Source organism: Falco peregrinus, chromosome 3 (genome assembly GCF_023634155.1).
Source record: "Falco peregrinus isolate bFalPer1 chromosome 3, bFalPer1.pri, whole genome shotgun sequence".
Taxonomy (NCBI): Eukaryota; Metazoa; Chordata; class Aves; order Falconiformes; family Falconidae; genus Falco; species Falco peregrinus.
In genome coordinates, this window is record NC_073723.1 from 110,305,744 (window position 1) to 110,319,167 (window position 13,424).

Genomic DNA, 13,424 nt, shown 5'->3' on the forward strand with positions numbered 1-13,424 from the left:
CTATACTGCCCATGCCCCTGGTGACCCCCCCGGCCCCCACATACACCCCCCTCCTGGACCCCATAGTCCCTGTGCTTGTCCCCGTGGAAATCTACAGGTGTCCCCAGGTGTCCCCATGTCCCCCGTGTCCCTGTGGACACTCACAGAGGTGCCCCCCCAGGTAACCCCCGTGCCCCCCCCCCCATCCCCTCGTGTCCCCATGGAAGTTCTGTCCCCCTCCCCCCCGTGTCCCCATAAAAGTTCCCAGGGTGTCCCTACGGTGTCCCCATGCCCCCCCCCTCTCCCCCCATCCCCTATAAAAGTTCCCAGGGGTGTCCCCATGCTCCCACACCTCCCCCCTAAATTTCACAGGGTGTCCCATGGTGTCCCCCAAGACCCCCCGTGTCCCCATAGAAGTTCCCAGGGGTGTCCCCAAGCCCCCTGTGTCCCCATAAAAGTTCACAGGGTGTCCCACGGTCTCCCCACGCCCACTTGTGTCCCTGTAAAAGTTCGCAGAATGTTCCACGGTGGCCCCCAAGCCCCCCTGTGTCCCCATAAATGTTCACAGGGGTGTCCCATGGTGTCCCCAAGCCCCCTGTGTCCCCATAAAAGTTCACAGGGGTGTCTCCAAACCCCCTATGTCCCCATAAAAGTTCCCAGGTGTCTCACGGTGTCCTCAAGCCCCCTGTGTCCCCTTAAAAGTTCCCAGGGGAGTCCCATGGTGTCCCCAAGCCCCCCTTATCCCCATAGGAGCTCACAGGGGTGTCCCCAGTCCCCCCCCGTGTCTCCATAACAGTTCCCAGGGGTGCCCCATGGTGTCCCCAAGCCCCCCCCCGTGTTCACAGGAGTATCCCCATGCCCCCCGTGTCCCCATAAAAGTTCTCAGGGGTGTCCCACAGTGTCCTCAAGCCCCCCGTGTCCCCATAAAAGTTCACAGGGGTGTCCCTAAGCCCCCCCTTGTCCCCATAAAAGTTCCCAGAGGTGTCCCATGGTGTCCCCCAAACCCCCCTTGTCCCCATAAAAGTTCACAGGGGTGTCCCATGGTGTCCTCAAGCCCCCCCTTGTCCCCATAGAAGTTCACAGGGGTGTCCCCAGTCCCCCCCATATCCCCACAAAAGTTCTCAGGGGTGTCCCATGCTGTCCCCAAGGCCCCCCGTGTCCCCCTAAAAGTTCAAAGGAGCATCCCCCATGCCCCCCGTGTCCCCATAAAAGTTTCCAGGGGTGTCCCACGGTGTCCTCAAGCCCCCCGTGTCCCCCTAAAAGTTCCCAGGGGTGTCCCATGGTGTCCCCAAGCCCCCCCTTGTCCCCATAGAAGTTCACAGGGGCGTCCCCAGTCCCCCCCGTGTCCCCCTAAAAGTTCCCAGGGGGTGTCCCATGGTGTCCCCAAGCCCCCCTTGTCCCCATAGAAGTTCACAGGGATGTCCCCAGTCCCCCCCCGTGTCCCCATAAAAGTTCCCAGGGGTGTCCCCAGTCCCCCCCATGTCCCCATAAATGTTCTCAGGGGTGTCCCATAGCCCCCCCCGTGTCCCCCTAAAAGTTCACAGGAGCATCCCCATGCTCCCCCGTGTCCCCATAAAAGTTTCCAGGGGTGTCCCACGGTGTCCCCCAAGCCCCCCTTGTCCCCATAGAAGTTCACAGGGATGTCCCCCAGTCCCCCCCGTGTCCCCGTAAAAGTTCCCAAGGGTGCCCCCGCGCCCCCCCCCGCACGCTCCCCCCGTGCCCCCCCCGTGCCCCCCCCGCGGGCGCGCTCCCGGCCCCGCCCCGCGGTGTGGGGGGGTGGGGGTGGGGCGGGGCTCCGGGGCCGGGAGCGGCGGCGCGGGGCGGAGCGGCGGGGCCGGAGCGGAGCCGGGAGCGGCGGGACCGGAGCCGGGAGCGGAGCGGGCGATGGGGCGGCGGGGCCCGGCGGCGCTGGGCGCCCCTCCTGCTGCTGGCGGCCCCTCCTCGGGGTGAGTGTTCCCCGCCAGCCGGGACCCCCCGTGGGGCGGGCGGGGGCCAAAGGAGTCGGGGGCCCCGAGTGGGTTGGGGTGCCTTGGGGGGGGTCTCCCTAGCTGGGGTCTCCCCCGGAGCTGGGGGTCTCCTGGGGGAGTTAGGGTTCGCTGGGGGAGATGGGACCTCCCGGAGTTAGGGTCCCCTGGGAGAGTTGGGGGTCCCATGTAGGAATTGGCACCCCTCCCCCGGAGTGGGGTCCCCTGGAGGGAGTTAGGGTCCGCTGGGGGAGGTGGGGTCCTTTGTAGGAGTTGGGACCCCCCTGCGGAGTTGGGGTCCGCTGGAGGAGTTGGGGCCCCCCCGGCGTTGGGGTCCCCTGGAGGAGTTGGGACCCGCTAAGAGTTGGGGTCCTCTGCGGGACGGGGCGTCCTTTGTAGGAATTGGGACCCCCCCCCCCCCCGCGGAGTTGGGGTGTGCTGGAGGAGTTGGGACCCCCCCAGAGTTGGGGGTCCCCTGGGGGGATATGGGTCCCCTGGGGGAGTGGGGGTCCCTTGTAGGAATTGGGACCCCCCGACGGAGGTGGGGGTGCGCAGGGGGAGTTGGGACCCCCCTGGAGGTGGGGTCCCCTGGGGTCCCCTTGGTGGGCTTTGGGTTCCCCCTGGGGGAGTTGGGACCCCCCCGGAATTAGGGTCCCCTGGGGGAGTTGGGACCCCCCCTGCGGAGCTGGGGGACTTGTGCTGTGTTGGAAGGGAATTGGGGGTGTCCCCGTCCGTCCCCCCCTCCCCCCCCCGCTGCCGTAGACTGCGGGGTCGCCCGCATCGTGCCCAGGTCGCTGAGGGAATTGGGGTACCCCCCGGCGGGGGTGTCGGGACCCCCCGATCCTGCCCCATCCCACCAGGGAGCAAGGCCCCCCCGGCGCCAGGGGCAGGTGGGGTTCCCGTCCCATCTGAGACTCGGCCCGCCCCCCCGGATCCGGCGTCCCCCTCCCCAGGCTTCCCCCCCGGGGGTCCGAGCTGGGGACCCCCAGGCTGGGGGGGGGTCCTGTCTCCTGCCCCATCCCCCCAGGGACTTGGGATCTCCCAGGCCGGGCTGGGGGGTGTCCCGTCCACCCCCCCCAAAGCCACCCATGGGTGCGTGCCCAGCTTTTGGGGTGCTGCCCCCCCCCGCTCCATCCCCCACCCCGGCTAAATTTAAAGGGTGACGGGTGGCGCCGGCCACCCTAAAAATAACTCTCCCAAAATACCCCCCTGGGGGGGTCACACCCAGCTGGGGTGCGGGGGGGTGGGGGGTGTGTGTGTGTGCATAACATCCCCCCCCGGGTGCCCCGCAGTGGGTGCAGGGTGGGTTTGCGCCGTGGGGCTGGGCACTCCTTATCTGAGGGGGGGGTCCCCAGGCTGGGGGTGGGGTGGGGGTGGCACTCTGGGGGCGGGGGGGTGGTTTGGGGCTGGGACGGTGCCCGGGGCTGAGAACAGAGGGGGCCTTGTTGCTCGGGGCCATGCTGGCAGGGCTGCCCCCCCCCCCCCCCCGTGGGGCTCCCACCCACGTGCGGGAGGAGGGGGGGGCGGAGGGGGGAGTGTCCCCACTTTGCACCCCCCCTCCAGCCCCATTCCACCCTGGGATGAGGGAATCTGGGGACACCGCAATAGGATGACACCCCAATACCCGCCCCCCCGCCTCGTCCCGCCGGGATGCTGAGGAATGCGCCCCCCCCCCCCCCCCAAAAAAAAAAAAAAAAAAATCACGCGGGGGGGGTGTCAGCCCACTCCGCGGTGGGGGTGATGGGGTGCTCCCCCCCCCCCGCCCCCCGGGCTGCGAAGGGTTAATGGGGGGGGTTGAGGGCGCAGCAGGAATGTGCGATAAGATCGCCCCGCCTGGGGGGAAGGGGGGGGTCCACGCACGCGCAGGCACCCCCCCACCCCCCCACCCCGGGGCACGCTCGTGGTGGGTGCTTGTGCACGCTTGGCTTGGCTCCCACGGCCCGGGGGGGGGTGTGGGGGGGGTCGTGTCCCCCATGGGAGGTACTGGGGACACTTGGGGGAGGGGGGTGTCCCCCCTCCCACCCCGGGACACCCCCACCCAGGCACCCCCGGGCCTCAGCGCACGTGGCTCTGCTCCCGGTTTCATTCCCATGGCCAAAGATGGGCTGGCTGGGGGGGGGGGAGGAGGGGGCAGCCCGGGCACCCGGCCCCCCCCGGCCCCCCCCCAGCCTGGCTCTTTTGGGATAAATTAGGCAATGCCAGCGGGGAGGAATGCAGCGCGGGGGGGGACACACACATATTTTGGGGCCCCCCCCCTCCCGGCGGTGACTTTGACCCCACAGCTGTTTTGACCCCCAAATCGCTGGGGGCGGGCGGCAGCTGCCTGTGCCCCCCCTCGGGACCAGCATCCCACCAGCTGTGCTGGCAACTCCCCCCCCCCCCCCCAAAACCCAGGAGGTTCTGCCCCCCCCCAAACCCAGGAGGTCCTGGCCCCCCACCATGGGGGTGGCTTAGCACCGCAGCAGGGTCCCCTCGGTCCCAGGGGACCCCCGGTGGGGAAGGAATGGGGGGGTGTGTGTGTGTGACACCATTTAGCCACGACCTTGGGGGAACAATAAGACTGGGGGGGGGCTGCTATTAATAACCCCCTCCCGGTTATTATTCCTGCTATGCGTCACCTCCTCTTCCTCGGCCGGATGAAGTAAGGGGGGGGCACATCCAGATTTGGGGGTATATCCAGGTTGGGGGCCACATCCAGATGTGGGGCAGGGGTGTACATTGAAATTTTAACGAGGTGGCACATCCAAATTGGGGGGGGGGGGGTTGGCGTCCCCCCCCACCAGAGTGGGGCACAAGGTTTTTCGAGCGAAGTGGCACATGGGACAGGGTGGTGCTTCCTCACCCTCCTCTTCCTCATGTCCCGTCCCATCCCCCCCCCCCCCCCATTTTCCCCAGGGTGTGGGGCAGGATTTGGGCCGGCAAGTGGAAAATGTGAGCATCGTCGTCCGGCCGGGCGCGGTGCCCCGGCGGTGGGGGGAGCCCAGCGTCCGGCGGGGCTGTGGTGCAGGAACCTTCCGGAAACTGGAGAGGGGCGATTGTCCCCTGCCCGGTCACCGGCTGCAGGGACAGCAGCTGCCCTTCCGCCAGCCCAAGATGGGGCCCGCTGCATGCTGGGGCTGAGCACCCGCCCGCTGAGCACCCACGCACTCAGTGCATGTGTGGGGAGCAGCGCTGAGCACCCACATGCTTGGTGCACACGTGGGCTCCTCCGTGCCTCAGTTTCCCCCTCTGGCCACCTCCCCGTTGCCCCCCTCCCCAGCAGCTGGGGCTGGGCTGGCACCCATGGGTGCCCCCCCTCTGGAGCCAGACTCCCTTGGGTCACTGGGTCCCCCCTGTTTGTGTGGGCAAGTGGCCATGTCCCCCCCTTGTCCCCCCTGCCCCCCCCTCTGCGCCCGCTTAATCCCCTGGCGCTTGTTTGCACAGCAAAGTGCTGCCCCGACGGATTCCTCACCGCGGCGGGCGCCGGGGGGGGGGGGCGGGGGGCACCCGCCGCTGGCACTGTGATGGGTGCGGGGGGCACCCGCCGGGGTGGTGCACACGCGTGTGCGCAGCTGTGGGGGTGCAATCACAGCCGTGCGTGAGCCGTGTGGGTGCCGAGGTGTGCATGCTTGTCAGTGCACACGCGTGCCGGTGCGTGCAGGTGTGCACGTGCTGTGGTGCAAACGTGTGTGCAGCCAGGTGTTGGCATGCACAGGGATCCCTGTGTTGGTGCATGTGTGTAGTGGTGCAAACACATGTGCACAGCCCCACGCCACTGTGCACATGTGTCCCTGTGTAGGTGCATGTGTGTAGCAGTGCAAATGGGTGTGCACAAGCACCCCAGTGTGCACGCGTGCTCCTGTGGTGGTGCAAATGTGTGTGTGCAGCCGCGTGTTGGCGTGCACAGGGATCCCTGTGTTGGTACATGCATGTAATGGTGCAAACACCTGTGCACAACCCCATGTATCCCCGTGTTGGTGCATGCGTGTAGCAGTGCAAACAGGTGTGCACAAGCATGCCAGTGTGTGCTTGTGTTCCTGTGGTGGTGCATATGTCTGTGCACTGTCACATGCTGCTGTGCACATGCATCCCTGTGTCAGTGCACACATGTAATGGTGCAAACACATGTGCACAACCCCATGTATCCCCGTGTTGGTGCATGCGTGTAGCAGTGCAAACGGGTGTGCACAAGCATGCCAGTGTGCATGTGTGTTCCTGTGGTGGTGCAAATGTCTGTGCACTGTCACATGCTGGTATGCACATGCATCCCTGTGTCAGTGCACACATGTAATGGTGCAAACACACGTGCACAGCCCCACACACTGCGCACACGTGTCCCCATGGTGATGCATGCATGTAGTTGTGCAAATACATGTGCAGAGCCCCACGCCACTCCACGCAACACATCGTCGTGTCAGTGCACACGTGTCATGGTGCAAACAGGCATGCACAGCCCCATGCCACCATGCACACGCATCCCTGTGTGGGTGCATGCACGGAGCAGTGCAAACGCGCGTGCACAGCCACGTGTCAGTGTGCACACGTGTCAGTGCCTGCATGTAGTGGTGCAAATGCGTCTGCACAGCCCACACTCCCCTTGCACACGCACCCCCACGTGCCTGCACACGCGTGTGCCCTCTGCCGTGGCACGGTGGGGCCCTGACAGCGCAGGAATGCGGTGGGTGGGCGATGAGCTCATTCCCCCCCCCCCCCCCGCGCCGTGACTCCACCGCACAGCTATGCACCCCGGCCCTGCCAGCACCCACCCGCGTGGCCATCGGTGTCCCCCCTTCCCCCCTCCCCCGTGCTGGTGACGTGGCCTGGCACCCAGCGGGGGGGGATGGGTGTCCCCAGGTCACGCGGGGTTTGGCCGAGACCTCCTTCCCCGAGGACACGGTGGCTGACCACATCGGGGGGACACGGGGACGCCGGTACTACGCGCACAGCTCTCCGATGATGAGGACCTGGTGGCATCTGGCGGTAAGGTGGCCACTGGGTGAGGGGGTGGCACTGTGGGTGGGTGTCACCCTGGGTGCCCCCTATGCTGTCCCCATTGCAGATAGCAGTGGGACCTGGTGGCACCCGGCAGTAAGGTGACACTGGGTGGGTGGGTGGCACTGTGGGTGGGTGCCACCTTGGGTGCCACCCCATGCTGTCTCTGTCGCAGATGGTAGCGGGGGAGGACGGCAGCGGTGTCACCTGGCCACCAGTGAGTGCTACCCATGAACCCGGCGCTGGGCTGGCACCCCACTGGTAAGGGGCTGCTGTGGGGTGGCACCTGTCCCCCTGGGTGTCACCTGTGTGTCACCGCTCTCAAGCTCTGTCTCCTCTCCATCCTTCTTTTATTCCTCCTCTTCCTCCTCCTCCTTCTCCTCGGTGGGCAGCGCCCGGGCCCCCCCCCGCACGGGCGGGTATGGTGGTGGCCGAGCCCGAGGACGACCCCCCACTGAGTAAGTGACACATTTCGGGGGACGCCCCCCCCACCTTGCTGCACCCCCACTTTTTTCTCCCAGTGCTGTATATTGGAGGGGGGCACCCCAAATATTGGTGGGGGCGGGTCACAGCTGGATGGGGGGGTCACAGCTGGATAGGGGGTCATAGGGGGGGATCTTTGGGGGTGCAGGTGCCACGCCCCCCATTTTTGACACCCCCTACCCCCCCCCTTTTCTGACCCTTCCCAGTTTATTTTCGGGCACTGGTGAACTTCACCCGCAGCATCGACTACAGCCGGCAGCTGGAGGACCTGAATCCGAGGAATTCCGGGAGATTTCCGAGGCCGTGGTGGATACGGTGAGTGGGGGGAGCACAGGGGGTGCTGGGGGTGTGGGGCACCCCAGGAAGGGCACCCTGACCCCCCCCCATTTTCTCCCTTCCCCCCATCAGCTGGAGTCGGAGTATTATAAGGTGCCTGGGGAGCAGGTGGTCAGCGTGGTCTTCATCAAGTGAGCTGGGGGGGCTGGGGTGGTTTGGGGGGCTGGGGAGGGTTGAAGGGCTGGGGGGGGTTGGGTTGGTGGGGAGGTTTTGGGGGTGTGTGGGGGTTGTGGGGATGGGGAGGTTTGGGGGGGGAATTGGGGGGTTTAGGGGTGCGGGGGGTGTCGGGGTGCAGGGAGGACCCTGATTTGGGGGTGCAGGGGAAGTCTGGGGATGATGGAGAAGTTTGGGTGGCTGTGGGGGGGTTGGAGTGATGGCGGGTTTGAGGGTGCAGGGGGGGTCAGGGGGCAGGGAGGGCCTTGATTTGGGGGTGCAGGGGAAGCTTAGGGGTGATGGAGAGGTTTGGGGGTGCAGAAGGGTCGGGGATGACCCTGATTTGGGGGTGCAGGGGAAGGTTGGGGGTGATGGAGAGGTTTGGGGGGGCAGTGGGGGTTTGGGGGTGCAGAGGGGTCGGGGATGACCCTGATTTGGGGGTGCAGGGGAAGGTTGGGGGTGATGGAGAGGTTTGGGGGGGCCAGTGGGGGTTTGGGGGTGCAGAGGGGTCGGGGATGACCCTGATTTGGGGCTGCAGGGGAAGGCTGGGGGTGATGGAGAGGTTTGGGAGTCTGGGAGGGGTTTAGGGGTGCAGGGGGAGGTTTGGGGGTGTAGGGGCTATTTGGAGGGGTGCAGCAGGGAGACTTTGGGGTGCTGACCCCTCCCCCCTCCCTCCCCCCCAGAGAGCTGGAAGGCGACGTCTTCGTGGAGCTGGACGTGGGCTCGGAGGGGAACGGGGACGAGGAACAGCTGCGGGGGGTCTTGCGGGACCTGGTGGCCGCCGGATCCATCGCCTCCTACCTCACCTCCCCCCACGGCTTCCAGTTCCGCCGCCTGGGGGCTGGTGAGCTGGGGGGGGGGGGCTTTGGGGGGGCTCCGGGCTGGGGGTGCTCCGACCACCCCCTGTTAATCCATATCACATCCCCTGCTCGCCTGAAATGGCGTGTCTCATCTCCCCCCCCCCCCCCCCCTTATTTCTGGTGGGTGGATATTGTGGGGGGGTGTCAGCCTGACTGTGCCCCCCCCCCCAGTGACCCCCCACCCACGTGCTTGCACCCCCTTGGAGTTCACCTGCGGCAGCGGTGAATGCGTCGCCGCTGAATACCGCTGCGACCGCCGGCCCGATTGTCGCGACGCCTCCGACGAGGATGGCTGTGGTGAGCCCCTCCCCCCATAACCCCCCCTATAACCCCCCCCTCGCTACCCCCATTTCCCTCTATAACCCCCCCATCCCCACAGAGCCCTTGACACGGATGCCCCCCACCACCGCCCGCCCCGCCACCACCCGCCCGGTGAGCACCGTCATTGTCGCTGCCACCGCCCCCCCCACGCCGCCCGCTCACCCCGCGCCCCCCCAAGCCCCCAGCCGGGGGGTGCCGAGTGGGCGAAGCCCCCTGCGCCGACGGGCGCTGCGTCCCCCGCGATTACCTCTGCGACGGCGAGCCCGACTGCGCCGACGGCAGCGACGAGGAGGCTTGCGGTGAGTTTGCGGTGCCGCGGTGAGGGTGGCACTGGGGGCACCCTATGGGTGCTGACCCCCCCACCCCATCGCCCAGGCACCCCCTCGCCCTGCGAACCCAACGAATTCAAGTGCCGCAACGGGCACTGCGCCCTGAAGCTTTGGCGCTGCGACGGCGAGAACGACTGCGGCGATGGCAGTGATGAGACCGATTGCCGTGAGTGTGGCTGGGCTGGGGACACGTGTGGTGACAAGACCCCGCTTGACGTATGTCACCGTCACCGCTGCAGCCACCAAGGCACCCGGTGCGGCGTGCGGGCCGGCGGAGTTTCGATGCGTGGCGAGCGGCACCTGCATCCGTGCCAGCTACCAGTGCGACCGGGAACCCGACTGTCCCGACCGCTCCGATGAGGTCGGCTGCGGTGAGTGGCATCCGCAAGGGACGTGGTGGCCAGGGAAGGGGACACCTCTGCTGGGGGGTGTGCCCAGCGCTGGGTTGGGGACCTTGTGTTGTGGCTGCTTGCGGGGGGTGCTGTGCCAGAGCTGTGCTGGGGGTGCGGTGCTGTGGCACCAGGCAGGGGATGCTGTGCCGTGGCACGGTGCTGGGTGCCGCACTGGGGACCCCTGTGCCATGGAATAGTGTCAGGTACCATGCAGGAACCCCATGCCACACAGAGGACCCTGTGCCGTGGCACAATGCCAGGTGCCACACTGGGGACCCTGTGCCACACTGGGGATGCTGTGCTGTGGCACGGTGCCAGGTGCCACACTGGGGATGCTGTGCCGTGGCACGGTGCTGGGTGCCACAGTGGAGACCCCTGTGCCACACTGGGGATGCTGTGCCATGGCACAGTGCCGGATGCCATGCTGGGGACCCTGTGCCACACTGGGGATGCTGTGCCATGGCACAGTGCCGGATGCCATGCTGGGGACCCTGTGCCACACTGGGGATGCTGTGCCATGGCACAGTGCCAGATGCCATGCTGGGGACCCTGTGCCACACTGGGGATGCTGTGCCATGGCACGGTGCCGGATGCCATGCTGGGGACCCTGTGCCACACTGGGGATGCCGTGCCATGGCACGGTGCCGGATGCCATGCTGGGGACCCTGTGCCACACTGGGGATGCTGTGCCATGGCACGGTGCCGGATGCCATGCTGGGGACCCCGTGCCATGTGATGGCACAGTGCTGGGTGCCATGCTGGGGACCCCGTGCCATGGCATAGTGCCAGGCGCCATGCTGGGGACACTGGCGTAGTGCCATGCTGCTGCCCCCATTGCCAGGCTGGGCTGTGTGGGGTGCTGGGGGGCTGCGGGGTGGTGACGGGGGGCTGTGGGCAGTGCCCCCGCAGGTGGTGTCGCTGCCACAGGAGGCGGTGCGGGCCGTGCCAGGCCAGACCGTGACCTTCACCTGCGCTGCCACCGGCGTCCCCACCCCCATTGTCACCTGGCGCCTCAACTGGGGCCACACGCCCAGCAGCCACAGGTAAGGGGGGGGGGGAAGGGGGTGTGGCCATGGGGGTCTGGGGGAGGGGCTTGTGCTTGGGTGTGACCTGGGGGTGGGGTTGTGTGTGCTGGTGGGAGGGGCTTGTGCTGGGGGAGAGGGTTGCACTTTGGGAGGGGGCTTTGGTGGGAGGGGCTTGCACTGGAGGGCATGTGGTGGGCGGGGCTTGCACTAGTGGGCAGGGCGTGCAATGAGGGGTGGGGCCTGGGCATTAGGGCATGAGTGGGCCACCCGTGCCACTTGCTGGGTACCGCGTGGGCTGGGCACTGAGGATGCCGGGTGTGCTGGGCACCGTGTGGCTGGGTGTACAGTGTGTGCTGGGCACCGTGTGTGCCATGTGTGCCAGGCACCGAGTGTGCTGCGTGTGCCGTGTGTGCTGGGCGCCATGTGTGCCACCTGTGCCAGGTGTGCCGCGTGTGCTGGGCACTGAGCATGCCGTGTGTGCTGGGTGTGCCGGGCACCGTGTGTGCTGGGTGCCAGGTGCCAAGTGTGCCGCGTAGGGTGTCGATCGTGAGCGAGGCCGGGCAGGGCACACTGACCATCCGGGATGTGAAAGAGGCCGACCAAGGTGCCTACACCTGCGAGGCCATCAACACCCTCGGCATGGTCTTCGGCATCCCCGACAGCATCCTCACCGTCACCCGCCCCGGTGAGCATCCCCTGCCCTCCCCTCCCCATCCTACAGTGCGCCCCATGGCACTGTCACCATCACCCACCCTCTCTGGCAGGGCCATGCCCTGAAGGCCACTTCCAGGTGACGGGGACATCCCGCTGCCTGCCTTGCTTCTGCTTCGGTGTCACCACCGCCTGCCGTGCGACCGCCCGGCACCGCCATCGCCTCCACCTTCGCTTTGACCGCCCCGACAACTTCAAGGGTGAGTTATGGGGACGAGGGATGGAGGACAAGGGACACCCCAGGGGCTGAGCATCTCTCCTTGTAGGTGTCAACGTGACAGTGCCGACAGTGCCATCTCCACCAGTGCTCTCGGCCACCCAGCTCCACGTGGACGTGAGCACTGAGGAATTCCAGCTCCTGGATCTGTCCCGCCGCTTCCTGGCCCTTGACGCCTTCTGGGCGCTGCCGGACACCTTCCTTGGGGACAAGGTGACACCAGGGTGGGGACAGGGCTGGGGATGCCGGCAGCACAGCTGCTGACAGCCTGTTAATGCTGCCAGGTGGATGCCTACGGGGGAGCACTGAGCTACGGGGTGCGGTACCGGCTGGGGCGGGGGCCCCCAGAGCCCACCGCCCATCCTGACGTGGTGCTGCGGGGCCACGGGCGGCAGCTGCGGGCGCGTGCTGGGGCCACCCAGCCCGATGTCCTCAACCGGCGGCATGTGCCCTTCACCGAGGTGTGTGGTAGTTGGGCAGGGGTGGGGGTGGTGGGTGGGTGGTGCTGGTGATGATGGGTGTGGGTGATGTTAGTGGTGGCGGGTGATGCCGGTGGTGGGCAAGTGATGCCAGTCTTGGTGGGTGGGTGATGCAGGTGATGCTGGTGGTGGTGGGCAGGTGGGTGATGGTAGATGGGTGATAGTGGAGTGGTGCCGGTGGTGGCGGGTGGATGTTGCTGGTGATGGATGAGTGATGCCAGTGGTGGTGGGCTGGTGATGCGGTGATGGGTGGGTGATGCCAGTGGTGGCAGGTGATGCCGGTGGTGGGCAAGTGATGCCAGTGGTGGTGGGTGGGTGATTCAGATGATGCCAGTGATGGGTGGGTGATGTTGGTGGTGGCGGGTGGGTGATGCAGGTGATGATGGTGGTGGTGGTGGGTGGGTGATACTGGTGGTGGGTGGGTGATGGTGGTGGTGGCAGGTGGGTGGGTGATGGTGGTGGTGGCAGGTGGGTGATGCAGGTGATGGGTGGGTGATGCTGTTGGTGGCGGGTTAGTGATGCTGGTGTTGGCATCACCCTGGGGTGACACTGGTATCACCATCCTGGCAGGACCACTGGGAGGATGAGGAGGGTGCCCCAGTCAGCCGGGAGCTGCTGCTGCTGGTGCTGCAGGAACTGGAGGGCATCTTCATCCGGGCGGTCTACGATGGGCGCATGGCCAGCGTGGGGCTCAGTGACGTGGCCATGGATGTCACCAGTGCTGGTGACACCGGCCTGGGGCCAGCCGGCGACGTTGAGGAGTGCAGGTGACTACCAGCAGCAAGATCACAGGCCCGGTGCCACCACTGCCACAATGCCACTGTCATACTGCTGTGTCCCTAGGTGCCCCGTGGGCTACACTGGGCTGTCATGCCAGCGCTGTGCCACACGCTTCGAGCGGGTGACGAGGGGACCTTACCTGGGGACCTGCTCTGGTTGTGGCTGCCACGGCCACTCCAGCACCTGTGACCCCGTTTTTGGGCACTGCCTGGTAAGGGCAGGGGGTTGACAAGGGGATGGGGACATGGTGCAGTGCCACCTCCCTCCATGCCACATGTGTCTGTTTCCCCCAGAACTGCCAGCACAACACGGAGGGTCCCCAGTGCGAGAAGTGCAAACCTGGCTTCTTTGGCGATGCCACCAAGGGCACGCCCACTGCCTGTCACCCCTGTCCCTGTCCCTACACTGAGCCGTCTCGCAGGTG

The 13,424-nt window shown here is 66.7% G+C and overlaps 1 protein-coding gene across 1 annotated transcript in view; it reads left to right on the forward strand.

The window, feature by feature from the left end:
• The first annotated feature begins 7,335 nt into the window (after nucleotides 1–7,335).
• HSPG2 (heparan sulfate proteoglycan 2) overlaps nucleotides 7,336–13,424 on the forward strand; it is a 33,513-nt gene continuing 27,424 nt past the window's right edge. Inside the window, 17 exon segments of the mRNA XM_055799932.1 lie at nucleotides 7,336–7,372; nucleotides 7,546–7,712; nucleotides 7,806–7,864; nucleotides 8,570–8,730; nucleotides 8,918–9,043; nucleotides 9,126–9,172; nucleotides 9,174–9,366; nucleotides 9,443–9,562; nucleotides 9,636–9,767; nucleotides 10,687–10,831; nucleotides 11,350–11,498; nucleotides 11,578–11,724; nucleotides 11,791–11,954; nucleotides 12,026–12,202; nucleotides 12,791–12,987; nucleotides 13,064–13,211; nucleotides 13,294–13,421. Coding sequence (XP_055655907.1) covers nucleotides 7,336–7,372; nucleotides 7,546–7,712; nucleotides 7,806–7,864; nucleotides 8,570–8,730; nucleotides 8,918–9,043; nucleotides 9,126–9,172; nucleotides 9,174–9,366; nucleotides 9,443–9,562; nucleotides 9,636–9,767; nucleotides 10,687–10,831; nucleotides 11,350–11,498; nucleotides 11,578–11,724; nucleotides 11,791–11,954; nucleotides 12,026–12,202; nucleotides 12,791–12,987; nucleotides 13,064–13,211; nucleotides 13,294–13,421 — 2,297 coding nt within the window.